The sequence below is a fragment of the Clarias gariepinus genome, chromosome 25, assembly GCF_024256425.1.
Source record: "Clarias gariepinus isolate MV-2021 ecotype Netherlands chromosome 25, CGAR_prim_01v2, whole genome shotgun sequence".
NCBI classification, from domain to species: Eukaryota; Metazoa; Chordata; class Actinopteri; order Siluriformes; family Clariidae; genus Clarias; species Clarias gariepinus.
This window is the reverse complement of record NC_071124.1, coordinates 13,050,594-13,069,504: the sequence shown is the minus strand read 5'-3', so window position 1 is coordinate 13,069,504 and position 18,911 is coordinate 13,050,594. Positions and strand designations below refer to the sequence as shown.

Here is an 18,911-nt window from a genome sequence, read left to right as displayed (position 1 = left end):
TGTGTGTGTGTGTGTGTGTTGGGTGGTAAATTAAAAACAAAGAGGATTGTGGGAAATAAAATATGAATTTTAAAATAATTTTTCCTCAAAAACATACAGTTCTGTCTTGTCATCGTGACTGTTGTAAACGAGTCGTAATAGATATTGGAAAATGCTATTGCTTTGGCATATTTTAAATGTCATATGCTCTACTGCTTCAAACACACCAGCACAAGTACGAAAATATGCCACCATGTGACACAATTGCAGGAATACAGAGATCTCTTAGATACGAGTTTACACACACACACACACACACACACACACACACACACACACACACACACACACATACACACATTCAGCTCATTAACAGCTTTCTTTTTCATAATCTTTCTTTGCTTTTCTCTCTCTCCACTTTTTCTGGTCCCTCCCTAATGTGGCACTGATCTATTAATCCATCCATTCATCTATTTGAGGAGATACTGAAGGTATTGTCTTCAGTTGTGTGTCTGTCTGTGTTTATTCTTCATATAATCTTTTCACCTCCTATTGTCACACTACTGTCCCATCACAGGTTTTTTTTGTCTGGTTCTGAACTCTTCTATCTTTCACACTTTCTAGAAGTAAAACAAAAATGCAAATTAGGGGCACAAAATTAATGTTACCTGGAGTTTTTTTTTTCTTATTCAGGCTAATCTTAATGTAAAATTCTCTTGAGTTGAAAAATAAGCGACAGATTAAACGATATTCTGTGTTTAAAGAGTAATATGTTCAGTGGCCTTGAGCATTGGAAGTTGAAAGTGAATGTTTCAGGACAGAAACACTTTGGCTCCTGGGTCGGTAACAGACAGTTGGAAGTAAGCATTTAATTCTTTTTCTTTTGGATTACATCACCTCACCTGTCTTTTTTCCCCTCACTGGGATTGTTTAAACGATTATGTAATAATAGACTACTGTACAGTATGTTCATAATTGTTATAATTCACTACAGCCTCTCCTTTACTAATTAAAACAGATATAGATCAATCCAAATCCTTTCCTGTATGCAGTACAGTAATCTGGGCTATCTTGGCATTATGAGGCACTGCAAGAAGAAATATAGCAAGCACTGCAAAATAAAACCTAACCTTTGGAAGTGTTGGCATGAGCAGAACTGCTGGAAATGCTGCTTGCTGCGGGGTCAATTAGACGACTTGCCGAACATGACATGGAAAGCAGAAAGCTATTTTTGCTCACCAACAGCCTGTCCATGAACAGTCATAACACATTTCGCTCATTACTGCTTTCTAAATTGATATCATTGGCATGTCTTCTTTCATGAAAACGCCAGACACTGCGAATCTCAACTAATTACCAATAGAGAACCATCAGAGCAAAGACAACAGCTTGACCAGTGTGCAAATAAAATAAATCCAGGCCAATCCAAAGGGCAAAGTACCAAAACAAAAGCATAATTCACTTTTGCTTCATTGGAGGTGAGGAAATGTGCTTATGAGTTACTTACCATCATAACACCAGGAAAAATTACAAACAGTTGAGATAAGAAAAACTTTCTAATCATTTGGTTCTTTGAAAATATTAAAGGTTTATAGTTAATGGTTTGCATAGGTCTATAAATGTGCAGAAAACATAGCATTACACAAAAAAAATCATTAAATAAATAATAACGCTTTGCCAGAGCTTTATGTGACATTTAATAGCGTTATTATAATGTATTTCCAAAGCAGACAGTGCTTGTAGTTTTTTAATAATATGTTTACAGAGGCATTTAATGCATCATTTAAAATTCAGATGTAAATTGATCTAAGAGAAAATGAATATGTACTTGCTTCCATCTGGCTCAAAAACATTAACTTGAATATCCACACTTAGAAGGTATATACAGTGTTTTCTCCAACTCTTCTGTTCTCTCTCAGACCCCACAGCAATGTCCAGTTCATCAGGTGTTGATCATGCTGTGATTGGGGGAGTGGTGGCTGTCATTGTCTTCATCATGCTTTGCCTCCTCATTGTCCTTGGCAGATACCTCATCAGACACAAAGGTAAGAAGACATGTTCTGCACCAACTCCGAGAGCATGGAATTCAACAGTCATCAGAACTGGACCACGCTCACTGCTTCCATTATCGTATCGCCAACTTTATCAATATGCCCACATATCCACTTCAGCCAAGCAGATATTATATTATATTTAAAGTATTAGTAGTATAAAAATTACAGTTCAGTGCGTGCCTTGGTTTTGAAGTCAGGCTTGGGACGTTTTCAGGACAATGAGGTGAAAAAAAGACAAGAAATGTATTTGAATTGTTTATGAATTTAACTTGTAACTGTGGCAATTTGGAAACACCAATTAGCCTGCTTTGCATATCTTTGGACTGTGGGAGGAAACCGGAGTACCCGGAGGAAACCCACCAAGCACGGAGAGAACATGCAAACTACACGCACACAGAGACGGGACTCCTGGCCGGGAATCGAACCCGGACCCTAGAGGTGCAAGGCGACAGTGCTAACCACTACACCACCGTGCCCAAATAAGACCAAATAAGTAATAAAAAAACTTTCTTTCTTAAGCTGTTAAGCTTACAATATACTGTTAAAATAGTAACATTACTATCTATAGAAAACACTGCGAACAATGGTTATTTTAAATGTGAAATATAAAAAAACACTGACTATTTCAGACTGTTTGAGAATAAATATAACTATATAATATCATTCATCTTAATTAACTGCCTAGCATGTTAATAAAAAAAAAACTGAACATCAGAGCCTCAGGTTTTCCCATTAAATCTGTCAAACTTGCCAAGGTCAAAAGTGATCTAATTCTGACACGCAAATTAGAGCGGAATTGTATTTTAAATAAATGTGTTCATCTGACTTTTCAAACCTGTAACAATTCCATATCTCTGGAGTGATATTTGAATCTTTTGCTACAATTCTTCAGAGACGTACTGTCTGTTCTATTAAGCTGAATTAATGGAGAAAATCGGCCAACAGTAATTAAAGCTAGACTGTATTCACTTGGATCACAACACACTTAAAAGCTAATGCCTTGTACTGTTACTGTACATGCCATGTTATATGTTTTTTTTTTGTACTGTATGTATCCAGGTGGTCCCTGACTTTCGAACATTCGAGTTACGAATTTCCGGACATACGCGATCATGAAAGTGGTTCACATGTAGTGTACAAAAAATTGATAGTTCAGTGCATCACAATATTTACAATTATATACATATTTTCAGTGTGTAAGTGAATGTAAAAAAAGTCTGGTATATCCTGTGTGGTGTGCCGGGGTGCGGGAAAAATTTGTCAGTCATACCAGTTTTAATAAATCAGTCCAGAAGCACGATGTGGCCAGGGGTAGCTCAGTGGTTAAGGCATTGGACTATGGTTCGGAAGGTCCCAGGTTCAAACCCCACAACCACCAAATTGCCACTGTTGGGCCCTTGAGCAAGGCCCTTAACCCTCAACTGCTCAGATGTGTAATGAGATAAAAAATGTAAGTCGCTCTGGATAAGAGCGTCTGCCAAATGCGTAAATGATACAAATGGCTGTTTTGTAAAGCTGCCCCAATGATGAATAATCCTAATTTTGGAAAATCCTTAACAAAGTGTTCACTGTCCAAAAAAGTTGAAAACAGTTGACAAACTGGCATCAATGCTTTACATTGTATATTTGTATCAAAGGCATATGACTTACTTTGTCAGACTTAAAAACAAATTCGACTTAGGAACATGCTCCTGAAACAGAACTTGTTCGTAAGTAGGGTATATACAGTATAGGTGATTTAAGCAATTTTGAGCGTGGCATGGTTGTTGGTGCCAGATGGGCCGGTCTGAGTATTAAACAATCTGCTCTGTTACTGGGATTTTCACGCACAACCATTTCTAGGGTTTACAAAGAATGGTGAGAAAGGGAAAAACATCCAGTATGCGGCAGTCCTGTGGGTGAAAATGCCGTGGTAATGCTAGAGGTCAGAGGAGAATGGGCCGACTGATTCAAGCTGATAGAAGATCAACTTTGACTGAAATAACCACTCGTTACAACCGAGGTATGCAGCAAAGCATTTGTGAAGCCACAACACGCACAACCTTGAGGCGGATGGGCTACAACAGCAGAAGACCCCACCGGGTACCACTCATCTCCACTACAAATAGGAAAAAGAGGCTAGAATTTGCACGACCTCACCAAAATTGGACAGTTGAAGACTGGAAAAATGTTGCCTGGTCTGATGAGTCTCGATTTCTGTTGAGACATTCAAATGGTAGAGTCAGAATTTGGCGTAAACAGAATGAGAACATGGATCCATCATGCCTTGTTACCACTGTGCAGGCTGGTGGTAGTGGTGTAAGGGTGTGGGGGATGTTTTCCTGGCACACTTTAGGCCCCTTAGTGCCAATTGGGCATCGTTTAAATGCCACAGGCTACCTGAGCATTGTTTCTGACCATGTCCATCCCTTTATGACCACCATGTACCCATCCTCTGATGGCTATTTCCAGCAGGATAATGCACCATGTCACAAAGCTCGAATTATTTCAAATTGGTTTCTTGAACATGACAATGAGCTCACTGTACTAAAATGGCCCCCACAGTCACCAGATCTCAACCCAATAAAGCATCTTTGGGATGTTGTAGAACGGGAGCTTCGTGCCCTGGATGTGCATCACACAAATCTCCATCAACTGCATGATGCTATGCTGTTAATATGGGCCAACATTTCTAAAGAATGCTTTCAGCACCTTGTTGAATCAATGCCACGTAGAATTAAGGCAGTTCGAAAGGCTGTCAAACACCGTATTAGTATGGTGTTCCTAATAATTCTTTAGGTGAGTGTATATATAGTTCATTTAAAAAGCTAAACTCTTAAATACTTTAGATATAATACATGAAAAGTGACATATTTTAATGGTTTTGTTTCAATGATTACAGCTTACAGTACTGTTCATGCAAAGTTGAGGGGAAAAGCGTGGTACAGTCGGTAAAGGTGTAAAAGCAACAGGGACTACCGCAGCCTTAAGAGGATTGTCTAGAAAAGCTGATTAAAGAACTTGAGAGAGCTTCACAAGAAGTGGAGTAAGGCTCAAATCAGTGCATAAAAAGAGCCTTGACCAAGTATTGTTAAACATACTTTTTTAAAAGTTGAACAGTAACAGTACCAGCAAATATAATAACTTATATTTTTTATTGTCTAAGGTGTTCGATGTATCACAAATAGTTGCTGAATTATATAAGGGAAAGAATTACTGAATAATAAAAGGTAAAAGTTATTTTTTTAAGTTCTGCTTGAATATGAATTAGAGGGTATTAATTATCAATAAATACTTAATCCTTATGTTTCTTGTTACATAGGAAACCTCATAAAATAGACTGAATGAAAATGTAGATACATCGACTTTAAGACTGTTACTGTACGATGAAAATAATAAGATAAAAAAAATGAAAGCTTCTCCTGTTTGCTACCATGTCAACAAATGCAGCAATTAAATCATCATATCATCATTTAATTTTATTTACAAACATCCTGTATATACATGTACTGTAAGAATATTTATAAACAGGCATCAATACTGTAATTGAGTAAATATACAGTAGATGATCATAGCACTTTGCTTTCCATCAGGAAGTTGAATGGCCTTTCTTGTGGATTGTTGTCAGTGCAATTTTGCTTTAGATTATCACCACCATCTGCAGCATTAGTGGAGGAATATTTGTTTATATAAAAAAAATCTTGAGGGATTTTTTTAAATAATATTTGATTAAAATCAAGTATTTTTAAAAGCCCTAAACACAACAGTCTCCTGAGTTTACACAGAATGATGATTAATAATAAAAAACATGCAGTGAACAGCAGCTCTGTAGATGTAAATGCCTTCTCAATGGTGGTCTGGGTTAGAGATCAGAGGAGAATGACCGAAATGGTTTGAGCTTCCAGGAAGTCTAAGGCCGAGATTACACATACACAGGCATAAAAAAAAAAAAATCAATCCACGTGAAAATGCAAAAACACTGTCAAACCCAAGTTGGCCAGTTACGTAGAAGCGTCAAAAAATGCTTTCACAGAGTATTTCACATTCTGCTGTCAAATACAGATGATATGATTCATGCAGCACATCCTCACAAGCCAAAAGCTCAGTTATTTTTCTTTCCACACATTACTATTGAAAACAGAGTTTTCAACCTGGAAGAAATTTTCCAAAAAGCCTGTTTTCAAGTCAAGAAAAAGAGGTTGTTATTTTGCGTTGATGCGTTTTTGGGAAATCATTTAATGATTTGTTTTAGGTCTTAAATTTAAGTATAAAATTGTTTTTATACAGTACACAAGGTAAAAACATATGGGTATGAGATACAGAGCTTTGTTTATTGGTATGTAGAATATCTTTTGAAAAAGAAGATATTGTAAATTGAGTTTTACAGTTAATCTGTTTTTCCATCACTTTTCAGCCATTATTGCTTAAAATGTGCTTAGCCATAATTAGCTTATATAAACTGATCAGCCACAACACTAACACCATCACAAGGTGAACAGAATAACATTTATAAAAAGTTATATACCAGTAAACTGGAGACAGAGGCCACCCAAGGCTCATCTATGAGGGGCGGTCATAAAATTTGTATTATTATATAAAAAAAATGTAAATATTTGCCCAAATTATGTCTACGGAAATGAGTACATGCATGAACACTTACACGCGGTTGTAAGTCTGCACGGTGCTGTTAGATGGTCTCAACCAAAATAGCACACCCAGTTAAAAAACCTGAAGTGCACCTTTATCATGACAACATGCCAGACCATTCAGCTCACGAAATGGTGAAACTTTCAGGTGACTAGGGGTACAAAATTCTGCCTCATCCCTCCTACTCCCCTGACCTCACCCCCAGTGACTTTTGTCTCTTCCATCACTTAAAGGAACTTTTCCTCAAGAGCCAAAAAGACGGCTTCTTCAAAGACACTGTCCACCAGCTCATCTATTATTTGGAAAAGTGTGTCGCCTTGTGTGAAGGATATGTAGAGAAGAACTAAGCTCACGACCAACATTCATTCTCATTACATTATTTTTTCTTATATATAAGAAAGAATAATAATTTTATGACTGGCCCTTGAATGCCTGTAGGACCCAAAGGTGTCTGGTCCGATCCCACAGGAAAGCCACTGCAGGATGAATTGCTGAAAAGATTTAATGCTAGTCATAACAGAAAGGTCCGAGAACACTGCATGCATCACAGTCTGCGCTGTATGGGCAAAAAGCAGGCAAAGAGTTCAAGTTTGTTGATTCCAGCCTCCAAATTCCCCAATGTTTAATCCGGTCAAGCATTCATGGAATGCACCAGAAAAAACATCTCAGATTCATAGATCCCAAGGCCCCTTCCCATAATCCACAGCACCCAAAGGATCCAGACATCACAGCACATCTGCAGAGGCCACACAACTGGAAACTACACAATATTGGGCATAAGGTTTTGTGTTTTAATGTTATGGCTGATCGTCGCATGTGATGACTGCAGATGAATCAATTTTTTTTTTTTTATACAAACAATAGTGTTTCATTGATACAGAAATAAATAACCTATGTAGTATTAATCAGGCGGCACGGTGGGGTTCTGGTTAGCACTGTCACCTTGCACCTCCACGGTCCGGGTTCGATTCCCGTTTCTGTGTGCATGCAGCTTGCATGTTCTCCAAGCGCTTGGTGGGTTTCCTCCCGGTACTCCGGTTTTGAATAACAATTTCCCGTTGAGCTGGCAACCCCGGCCCAACAACAAGGATATGTCTCCAGGGTGAGGAGTAGCTGTCACCCAATATGCTGGATGGCACAATGGATCGACCAGAATGTTGTTTTCTTTTTAGTCAAAGGCTAATTGACTCAAATTGGCCTTGTAGATGCCAACTACTATATTCAGACTGTGCAGGTAGAATACAGCAGACCAATCTTTACCCTTTCACCAGAACTTAAGATATATGTTACTAGTTCATTCAGTTGCATATGTTCTCGATCAGTCTTTTAAAAGATCAGTATATGTTTAGGGGGAAAAAATACGGCTATGACTTTTATATTGTGCCCTCTGTTTTTAATTTTCTACTCTGAGTTTGTCTATGCTTGTAACCCCCATCTTAATCCTCTCTGTCAGGTACATATCTGACCCATGAAGCAAAGGGCTCAGACGATGCCCAGGATGCCGACACAGCCATCATCAACGCAGAAGGTGGCCACTCCGGTATCGAGGACAAGAAAGAATACTTTATCTAAGCGTCCCTCCATCACTCCATTTTTTCTTTCTTCCCTTGCTTCAGTTCCTTTCCGTTGGAGAAAATCTAAAAAGGAATGAGTAAAAGAGTGAACAAAAGACGTGGAACTGAAGAAAGCAGAAAAAGATCAGTTTCAGGCTGTGTTGAAACCAGGGAGTTTTGCACTGACATCAGTATTTAACTGTTCACACACACACACATACACACACACACACACACACAAATACACACACACTAGCATACACACACACACTAGCATACACACAAATAGACAGCATGCCTATGTGCTCTCGGATTCATGCCTGTACCCAGTCTCTTCATATGCCTCTGTGGTTATATTCAACAAGGACAATATGATGACAATAACCTACTGTATAACCCACAGTGAACTCATATACAGTTTAACTAACACAAACACATTTTAACCAGTGTGTACTTTCACATTCATTTCCCATACATCTGACATGCATGCACACATACAAACACACACACACACACACACACACACACACACACACACACACACAAAAGAAGCTAAATTCCAACTCCCCATTATCTTTGCCTCAAACAAAAGAGACAAAGTATATCTTAATACTCGGCAATATACACAACTTGCAGACGGGCAGGCAGATTAGCGCACACACACACACACACGCACACATTGATATACACACAGATACACACAAACAATGCAATCATGCAAAACAGCTTCTGTGCTGTGACTTTATCGAACCCCAGAATAAATGTATAGATATATATAGATAATTATATAGCATTGTTTTTACTTGGGAGAACTGGTCCAGTGTGGTGTAAATATACTCTTTGTCATGCTCTCTCTCTCTCTCTCTCTCTCTCTCTCTCTCTCTCCTTCACTCTCTCTTTTTACCTCTTTTCCCCTTTCTCTCCATCCATCCTCCTAACCCATCTTTGTCTGCATTTCATTGTGTCATGTTACAGTATATACTCTAAAGCCTGCCTGGTTTTCTTACATGCGTGAAAATGCATTGAGATTAAAAAAAAAAAAAAAAAATTGATATATGGGGTACAAAAAAAAAAAGTTACCATGAATATGTCAGTACTGCAAATATTGGTATGAGTTTTTGTTTTTTTCCAACTGAGTTTCTGGTGTAACTGTTGGTGGCGCAATTTTTGGTGTCAGCTGTCATCCCAGGACTTATTGGTATCATCACCATTATTCTTTTCATTACAAACAGATGATGAAATACATTTTTTCCTTTCCTTGTTAGCCCGGTACTTGCATCCCATATCTTATTGTGACATCACTTCCTGTCCTATCGAAGACAGGCGAATGAGCTAAAGCAGGGTACTGCATGTGCGAACAAGCAAGCAAAACAAACTAAAACAAGAAGCTAGACTCTTCTGTCTACTGTACTTTCTCTCCTTATGTTTTCGACACTCCCTTCTTGCCTCCCTCTCTTCGTCTCCCTATACAGTGTTCTAGTTTTAGTGTGTGTCTGTGAAAGTGCATTCTGGTTCTCCCTTAATAACTATCCATAGTCTCGATCTTGTCATACTTGATCCGACCACCCTGGTATTTCTTACTTTTGCAGCTAGCTTCATTAAGGCTAGAAATGCTGAAGTTTATTGTATGACAAATAGCAAGCTGACATATTGATAACCATATTGGATGACTTGTTATGTAAGTTGCATGAACGACAGAACTGATCTTCCCCAGCTTCCTCTGAATATTGCTTATCCTCTGTAGAGCTGATCCATCGTAAAAAAATCTAATGATTTCTATAGACTCTACAGAGCAGCGTTGTCAGAGATGAGTCCTAACCCTTCGGAGATATGTGTTTAATGCTCTTTTAAAACACCACACCACAACCTTCAAGGGCCTTTATAATTAGCTGATGAACTAAATAAGGTATTGATAAATAAAAAAAAATCTGTAGAATTCCTCCAGGACTTGAGACTGACATCATGGCTCTAAACCCAACGTTTCCCAAACTGGTGCTCAGGGACTTAACGTATTCAGTATTCTATATGGGTTGTTTGACGTATGTTGGGTGCTTAAAAAAAAAGAAGAAAAAAAAAACTGTTTGTGGACCTGGAATTTGGGAAACACTACTCTAAACTACAGCCCTGATCATAGACCTCATGTTTGCTGTTACAACCTTCCACCACTAGATGATGCATTATGTTAGATCCGCCTCTCCTTCATCTCTCCCCTTTCTTTCTCTGGTACAGGTAGCAGAATTTGTGATGCACCTTATGTTAACGGTGGATCATTGCAGAGGTTTATTTCTAAATTATGTTTATCCCTTTTTCATTTTGTAGCTCTGTATACTATAAGTGTAAAATGTTCTGTTAACTTTTTATTGTATGACTAGATGTTATAGATGGTATAGACATCTATAGTAAGGTGTAGAAGAGTATAGTTTCCGTGACTTATTGTTTTAAAATCAGCCATTTTGTATAATTTTATGTAAATAGTGTTGCCTTGAACAGTCCTCTCCTTACAACAGTTGTTAAGTGCATACCCATGCACACTGACCCACATTAAGGGTTTTGCGAAGTGTGTGTGCACTTTCTTATGTAAGATGTTCACAAACAGTGTCATCTCCAACAGGCAAAGAAAACACAATGTGTTGTTTTCCACAGGCATTGTTAATTTGACCGTCTATGTTAGCGCTGTTTTGGAATGAGAAGTCTTCCTTTTCAATAAATATTCATATGTCATTGACATTTTCCCGTTGTTTATGTTTGCTTGCTTCATCTTCTAGCTGAGAATAACCTCTAAATGGAGGTTTTGTAAGATAAGATAGGATAATAAGATATATCTTGATTCGTTCCACAGTGGGGAGATTTCTTTGTCATAGCAGCATAGAAAAATGTGCAAATAGAAAGTAGGGACAGTTCAGTGTATAATACAAAAGAAAAATAGTGTTATTGCGCAGTTGCTATGTAATTTGCTATCACTGTGTACAAAAAATAGGTTTGATTGGACTGAACATATAATTTTAACGAATGTAGAAATAATGCCTCAGGAACGACTTGCATGGCCTGTGCAAAAAACATTTCTATACTTTTCATCTCAGAATCTACATTCATGGGAGAAAGCCAATACACCCTCCTTTAATTTTAGAATTTTATTTATTAGGCCTTAAATAACAGTATTAGGCCTTAAATAAAGTTGGTTCTCACCAACGTTGGTATATAAACAAAACCTCAAGTGACAAAAAAAACATAATAAATTCAGAAACCAACAGAAAATTAAGTAGCTGATGGACCTTGCAATTCAATTAAATATATAGCGCTTTTACCAATGGTCATTGTCCCAAAGCAGCTTAAAAGATATATACTGCATACATTTATCAAAATGATCAGATGGTCCTTAATGACCAAGTGAAGGGTGACGATGGCAAAGAAAAACTCCCTGAGATGGCAGTAGGAAGAAACCTTGAGAGGAACCAGACTCAACAAGAAATCCATCCTCATTTTGGTGATAACGGAAAGCAGAGATTGATTTGCAGTCATACAGTGTGTTAGGGGGCTGAAGGGGGTCAAGGGTAGCTCAGTGGTTAAGGCATTGGACTACAGTTTGGAAGGTTCCAGCTTTAAATCCCATTACCACTATGTTGTCCCTGTTGGGCCCTTGAGCAAGGCCCTTAATCCTCAACTGCTCAGATGTATAATTAGATTAAAATTTAAGTCACTTTGGATAAGGGCATCGGCCAAATGCCCACATATAAATGTTCAGTATAACAGGACAGGTGTTTAAGTTAACATGGAGTCCAGTTTTCATTCATAAGGAGGGTAAACAGCAGTCAGGTGTTACTAACCTAACAAAATGCTTAAGAATAGTAAATCATCAAGGAATGTGACAACCTCTGTAACAGCACAACGTTTGGCAACATGGTGTTCTGGAGCACTCAGGTGTGTGTCTACATCATTCCAAGAAGAAAGTATATAAGCCATGACCTTAAAGGTGCTCTTTAATGTGGAAAGCTGTTATTGCCATATCCATACAATTTGATATTCACAATTCCACAGCCAGATGGATTGTTAACAAATGTAAAGTTCTTAGGAAAATTGTCAGTTTTCCTTGGTAAGTAAATTCAGTCCAAGGTCAGACCTTTTGATGCTCAGAGATATAAAGGAATCCCCAAGAGCTACATTTTGTGATCTACAGAAATATAGAAATGTTTATTTTTATGAGAGCACAATAAAAAGTCTAAACAAGTATCTTCACATATCTTCTGAATTTCTGGATCTTTAGAAAGAATGTGGCAGCACGGGTAAGGTTTGCAAAACTGCATAAACAGATGTTCACATGTTCTGAAACATCTTTTGGAATGAGGAGACCAAGGTGGAAATACTTGGTCATCATGCGCAGTGATATGTTTTGCAAAAAGTAATCACATCATATTTCCACAAACACCTTCTATAGACAGTTATGCATGTTGGTAGAGGGGTGATCATTTCGAGTTGTTTTGAAACCACAGGACATGAAAACCTGAAATAATTTGTACATTAATGAACTTCACTTTATATCAGAATATTCTTCAAACACGTATGGTACAACAGTTGAAGATGGGCCAAAACTGGATCAAGCAGCAGAATAATGATCCGCAGGTATGTAATGTCAAAAAATGAACAAAAACAAATATTGGAATGATTATGCAAATGAAAAGCTCCCAATGTATTCCAAATAGCCTTACAGTATACAGTTTAACTATTTTTGGCTAACTTAACTAGCTGAAGTAAGCTAGCATACATTTCTAAGAGGTAAACATGGGTAGAATTTAAGTAACCGAGTCACAGTTTTAATTGTCATATTCTCAGAAATTTATTTAACATTATCTTACAGGGGTCTCATTCATTCACTCATCTTCTACACCGTTTATTCTGTAAATGGTGATGGGGCCTTGGAGCCCACATCAGGAGACTTCGGGCACTGACGGGCACATTCTGGACAGGGTGCCAGTCCATCGTAGGGAACACACATGCAGCCACACACACACTCACACACTACATACAGTACAATTTGCCTTTTGACTGTGGAAGGAGAACGGAGTACCTGGAGGAAACCCACCAAGCATGGGGAGAACATGAAACTCCACGGACACAGACCCGAGGCTGGAATCAAACCATCAACCCTGAAAGTGCAAGACTACAGTGCTAACCACTACGCCTGTGGGACGCCTAATATGCCACCTGATTTAACTACAGTAATTACTAACTTTTACTAAATTAGTTGGCCAAGTATATATTTGTATGTAGGTTCTAGAGCTCAGTTCTTTTAGCAATAAAGATTGTCAGAAAGAAGCTTTAAAGAAATACTGTATATAAATTCCAGATATAAATGTTACAGTTCAAAGTTTATCCTACCGAGCAAGAACGAGCTCAGTGATGGCAAGAACTAACTTTAAAATGAACCAGACACAAAGGAAGCAATCCTCATCTGGGTGACACTGTGTTCACTAGTACACTATGATCGTAAACTACAGTCAAAAGTGCAGTTGTCATCAGGAAATTCTTTGTAGTTTTAACAGGAAGTGTACTGTATTTTGATGATGTTATCAACTGTTCACTTATAGAGTCATGAGTGCAAAACTATTTGTGCCAACTGCACCCTGAGAGCTATCATGGCAAGTGTAGTACTAAACTATCATAGCAAACGTGTTAATATCGTTTGTAATCTTCATGGTTTGTCAATGTTTCTTTAGGCTGTTTACATAATTGGGGGGTAGTTCAGTGGTTAAGATGTTTTACCACTGATTGGGAGGTCCCAGGTTCAAGCCCCAGCACCACTAAGTTGCCACTGTTGTGCCCTCGAGCAAGGCCCTTAACCCTCAACTGCTCATATGTACTGTATAGTGAAATCAAATGTAAGTCGCTCTGGATAAGAGCGTTTCCTACAGTAAATGCTGTACTGTAATGAAATTTTTGTGCAGTTACTACATTTAAAATGGTTCTTAAAATGTTTGATAAACAAGCGTTCTACAGTAGGTTTCTGGTTCTTTTAAAAACCCTTTCTGATAAGGAACAGTTGTAGGGTTTTGCATACATTATAACACTTTAAGTATGGCTCCTGGTTTTTCCCAGCTCCCAAAATAAGCTGGTGGGTGGCTTAGATAATCTAAATTGCTTTAGGTGTGTGTGTGTGTGTGTGTGTGTGTGTGGTGTTCTGCAGTTAACTGAGTCACGTTCAGAGTGTTTTACCAGCTTTATTCATCTATGTTTAATCTTTGTTTAATAAGCTTTGGGAGCCATCTACTGTCTAAATAGAAGGTTCCTAAAAACTTTTTAAAGTTGTTCCCAATTCAACTGTAGCACACCATAAGGTAACACACTACTTTTTGACAAATAAAGGTGACATGCAATAGAAAAAAAAACATGTATTCCTTTTAAAGGACAATTCAGACAAAAATCATGCTAGAAATGGTTCTTCAGTTTACAGAAAACAACAACAACAACAACAACAACAACAAATGTGGCATAAATATTACACAGAGATCCAAGGTGGGAATTGAACCTGGACGCTGAAGGTGTGAAGCCACAGTGCTAACCACTAAACAATCATGACACTACCATGATTATAATTAGTAAGTTATAACACAAGGCATTCTATATATACATTATGCAATAAATACAAAGCTACAGTTATCAGTCTTGTGTTGCCACTATTACAATACATTAATCTTAATACAAATGAATAAAACATGAACCAGTTGGGAAATGTGTGCCTGCTCAGTACAAGTGTCTAGTCCCAGACTTACAGTGCAGAAACCCAGTCCAGTCTTCATTTCATCCTCTACAACCTTAAAAGCCGTGTCTTATGATAGATGACGTCACCTGCAAAACAAGAACAAAATCGTCACTTTTCAGTGCCTATTAAACACGGTATCTAGCTGTCACTCGTACTCCAGGTTTGACATTGAAAACTAACAAAGGACGAGAGAGAGAGAGAGAGAGAGAGAGAGAGAGAGAGAGAGAGAGCTAGGAGGCATGCAGTACCGCACGCTGCCACTAGGAGTATGGACTGGCGCTGTTGGCCTCTAAAATAAATTGAGAATTGCAATAGAGAGAGTGTGTGTGTGTGTGTGTGTGTGTGTGTGCTGTTTCGAGGACTTGTTTCGTTAATGATGGAGTGAATGAAACCAAAAGCGACAGAGCTACAGGAGACTGCACACACACACACACACACAGACACGCGCGCGCGCTCGCACACTTACACACACACACACACACACACACAATGGGACGGGGAGCCGCGAGCAGCACGGTGTATCGGAGGGACATGTGCACGGACATGCTTTGTGCTGTCATTATTTAAGGCATCGCAGTTTGGAGAGTGTGAACCTAAAGGAGATGCATTGACGGTTTTTTCTTTCGTTTCCCTGAGCAGCGGTGGGACGGACGGGTTTGTGCCTCACAGCCATGGCATGGTTCTGCATCTTAACTTTGGCCGTCGGTGTTCACGTGAACAAAGGTAAAGCAGCGCAGCTGTGTGATCTGTCAAAGCCGGGAGAGTCATAGATGGCATGAAAAAAAATCATAACTTACAACACCTATGTGTCAATGTGTGTTAATTCTGCATTCTGTATTTGATTTTTTTATAATCTATCTATCTATCTATCTATCTATCTATCTATCTATCTATCTATCTATGCATATGTTTAAGCTGTTCTTTGATGTGCACATCATATTTTAGATTCCCCAGTCGTACTGTAATTAATGATTTTCCAGAAATACTCAGTGTGTGTGTGTGTGTGTGCATGATGTCAGAACACAGTACCCATGTTACAATGTATAACGCAAATGGTGAGTATCATAGCTTTTGTGTGTGTGTGTGTGTGTGTGTGTGTGTCCAGCGGGACTGGTGCGGACCCGCTGATCTCGGAGTCTCGCACCGACTGGCACGTTCCTGTGCGCGAATTAACACCCACAGTGTTCAATTAACTTTAAGTGTTCGTTTTAATCACGCTACACACACTCACACACACACACACACACACTGCAGGTGTTAATGGTACACGCTTTTCTGTACCTGTGCGCTCGATTCTCCCCGCGCACTGTACTGTACACAGCCGTAACCGAATAATGAGGCCATAATAATAATAATAATAATAATAATAATGATGATGATGATGATGAAGGCGAGCAGGAGGATAATGCACGGCGCCGGCGCGCTGGATCTCACTCCTGCACGCTTTCCTCCCGACTCGAAGGGCATGATGGCGGGGCATTTAATAAGGGCGCGTGGAATAAAGGACGACTGCATGTTCCCCACCCAACAAGTGCCGCGCGCCTTTGTTGAGGTTTTAACTTCCGGTCCACGGTTAGACTGGCACATTACTGCACGATGTTCTAATAAATAGAAACATTTGAGTGAGAAAATCCGGGTTGATCATAATGCATTTAGTTGGCACTTTAATATGCACACCATACAGGTACTCTTTGTAAGTGCACACGTGTGTGTCTGTGTGTGTGTGTTTATGTATAATGAGTGTAGCACATTTGTTGCTAGGCACATTTTGTCCAGCTAGGATGCCACTACCATGGCAGTGTCACTGCTTTGCTCAGCACTGTCCAACCATATATATATATATATATATACCAACCAACAAGTTACTGTGACCAGCACCTACACGATAGGTGTACCAGTACCTGCTAAAATGACAATGAATTAAATTTTATTCTCTGTGGTGATTTGGCATAGTGGTTAGCACTGTCGCCTCCATCGTCCAGCTTCGATTCCCGACTCAGGTCTGTGAGCATGGAGTTTGCATGTTCTTGCCGTGCTTGGTGGGTTTCCTCCGCATTCTCTGGTTTCCTCCCACAGGCGAAAAACGCAGATTAGGCTAATTGGCGTTCCCGAATTGCTAGTAGCGTGGAAGTGTGTTGATGTGTGTGCCCTGTAATGGATTTGCACTCCGTCCAGGGTGTAGGCCACCTCATGATGCCACAGCCACCCCCCCACCCCCGAAACCCTGCGTGCAGGATAAAGCGTTATAGACGATTAGTGAAAAAAAAAAGGTATAGGACATATTTTAGCCACCACATCTGGTGCTTCCTGTGCACTGCCCTGATTTCCAACAACAGGCCAGAAAAATGTCAAACTGGGATGTATGGTGTCTGCAGATGTCTTTCCACTGACCTAGTTCAAAGAGTTTGGTTTTACATTTTTTTAAGAGTAAAACTGAGAGAATAAAGGACAGTAAGGAAATATTAATAAGACTATTTTAGCAGTGGTCTGAGAAGCGGTGTGATCAAATGAGGAAAGTTGAAGCACAAGTGGCGTGATGCAGAGGCAAGCGAGTAATGCATATGTGTAATGATGAAGGGATAAAAGAATGGCAAGATGAGTAGCGTGGGAGGACAGAACCTGTCACAAACATATATGAGACAAAGGAACAGGAGGATAGGAGGAGGTATGAACTTAAATGATGTTTTCTTTTAATTAGTGTGTTGCTGTTCTTTCATAAACGTTAACAGGCACTAGTCTTGACCACCACCTCACATATTGCACTGCTGCCCTTTTTTTTTAAATTAAGGAAAATATTTGGAAAATCCTTTTTTTTTTAACAAAAAACGTTTTTAGTAAAACAAATACACTCGCTGTCCACTTTTTTAGGATTACCTGTACGTAGAGATTTGTGATTAATCAAGTAATCATGTTGTAGCAGCGCAAAAAACTTTATGCAGTTACAGATTAAGAGTTCCGGGTAATGTTCACATCAAACATCAGAATGAAAAAAGTGTGATCTCTGTGACATTGATCGTGACATTGATACTTGTACCAGATGGTTGACAGCAGAAGACCACATCGGTACCAGTCATGTCAGCCAAGAACAGGAACCTGAGGCTGTCATGGGAACCAACTGACTGTGGACTGTTTAAGATTAAAAAAAATAAATAAAAATAAATCAATAAATAAATAAAAAAAAATTTCTAGTCTTCAGCCATCCACTTTTGGTAACCCTGTGCTCACGAATGCCTTAGAATCTTGTTCTTGGCTAATAGAAATTAAACCTGATGTGGTCTTCTGTAAAGATGAACTGATAAGTCAAACAGTTTTCAGCTTGATTTTTGGTCAGTCTCAGAGATAACCAATTCTGTGCAGATCATGCATGGGCTCCTGAGTGGTTCAACTAAATACGTCCACTTAATCATCGAGAGATCTTGCTTCAAGTCATCCCGAATCCAGTGCCACAGCCAACCGCTGAAGTCTAGAGAGCATTTGTGCTCTTGGCCATAATTTTATTTGTTAATTTTATTTTGGTATTTTGTTTGTTCCGGGAACAAAGTGATTTAATAGAACATGTTTTATTAGGAACATACAATAGAATTTATAATTTAAAAAAGTTTGCACAAATGTTGATGTGCAATATCAATTATAGTTCTTAAAAAGGAAGAAAATTGGAATTGGGCAAAAAAATTGTTAGGTTAAATCTTACGAAATCAGAATCTGAGAAATTTGCAATCGATGCATCTCTAAAATCCAAGCATTATTTTGATTATGTAGATTTTTTTATTTAAACTGTGTTTTAACAAGAAAATATTGATATTAATAAGAAAATATCAAGGGAGTTTTGGAGGTCTTAGTGATTAGAAATATTACCACTTTAATTTATTTTTTTAATTTGAACAAAGTCCATAGACTAGTAGGCACTTATTATTCATAAATATAAAAACTATATATATATATATA

The 18,911-nt window shown here is 38.6% G+C and overlaps 2 protein-coding genes across 3 annotated transcripts in view; both read left to right on the top strand.

The window, feature by feature from the left end:
- Nucleotides 1–10,942, top strand: part of cadm3 (cell adhesion molecule 3) — a 114,256-nt gene extending 103,314 nt beyond the window's left edge. Inside the window, exons 9-10 of the mRNA XM_053487136.1 lie at nucleotides 1,899–2,024; nucleotides 8,113–10,942. Coding sequence (XP_053343111.1) covers nucleotides 1,899–2,024; nucleotides 8,113–8,231 — 245 coding nt within the window. The 3' untranslated portion in view covers nucleotides 8,232–10,942. The remainder of the gene's footprint in view (nucleotides 1–1,898; nucleotides 2,025–8,112) is intronic.
- A 4,512-nt stretch (nucleotides 10,943–15,454) lies between these two features.
- The window catches only part of kirrel1b (kirre like nephrin family adhesion molecule 1b), a 67,254-nt gene continuing 63,797 nt past the window's right edge, over nucleotides 15,455–18,911 (top strand). For both annotated transcript variants that reach the window (XM_053486109.1, XM_053486108.1), the window contains exon 1: nucleotides 15,455–15,689. In XM_053486109.1, the coding sequence (XP_053342084.1) occupies nucleotides 15,638–15,689 (52 nt within the window). In that variant the 5' untranslated portion in view covers nucleotides 15,455–15,637. The remainder of the gene's footprint in view (nucleotides 15,690–18,911) is intronic.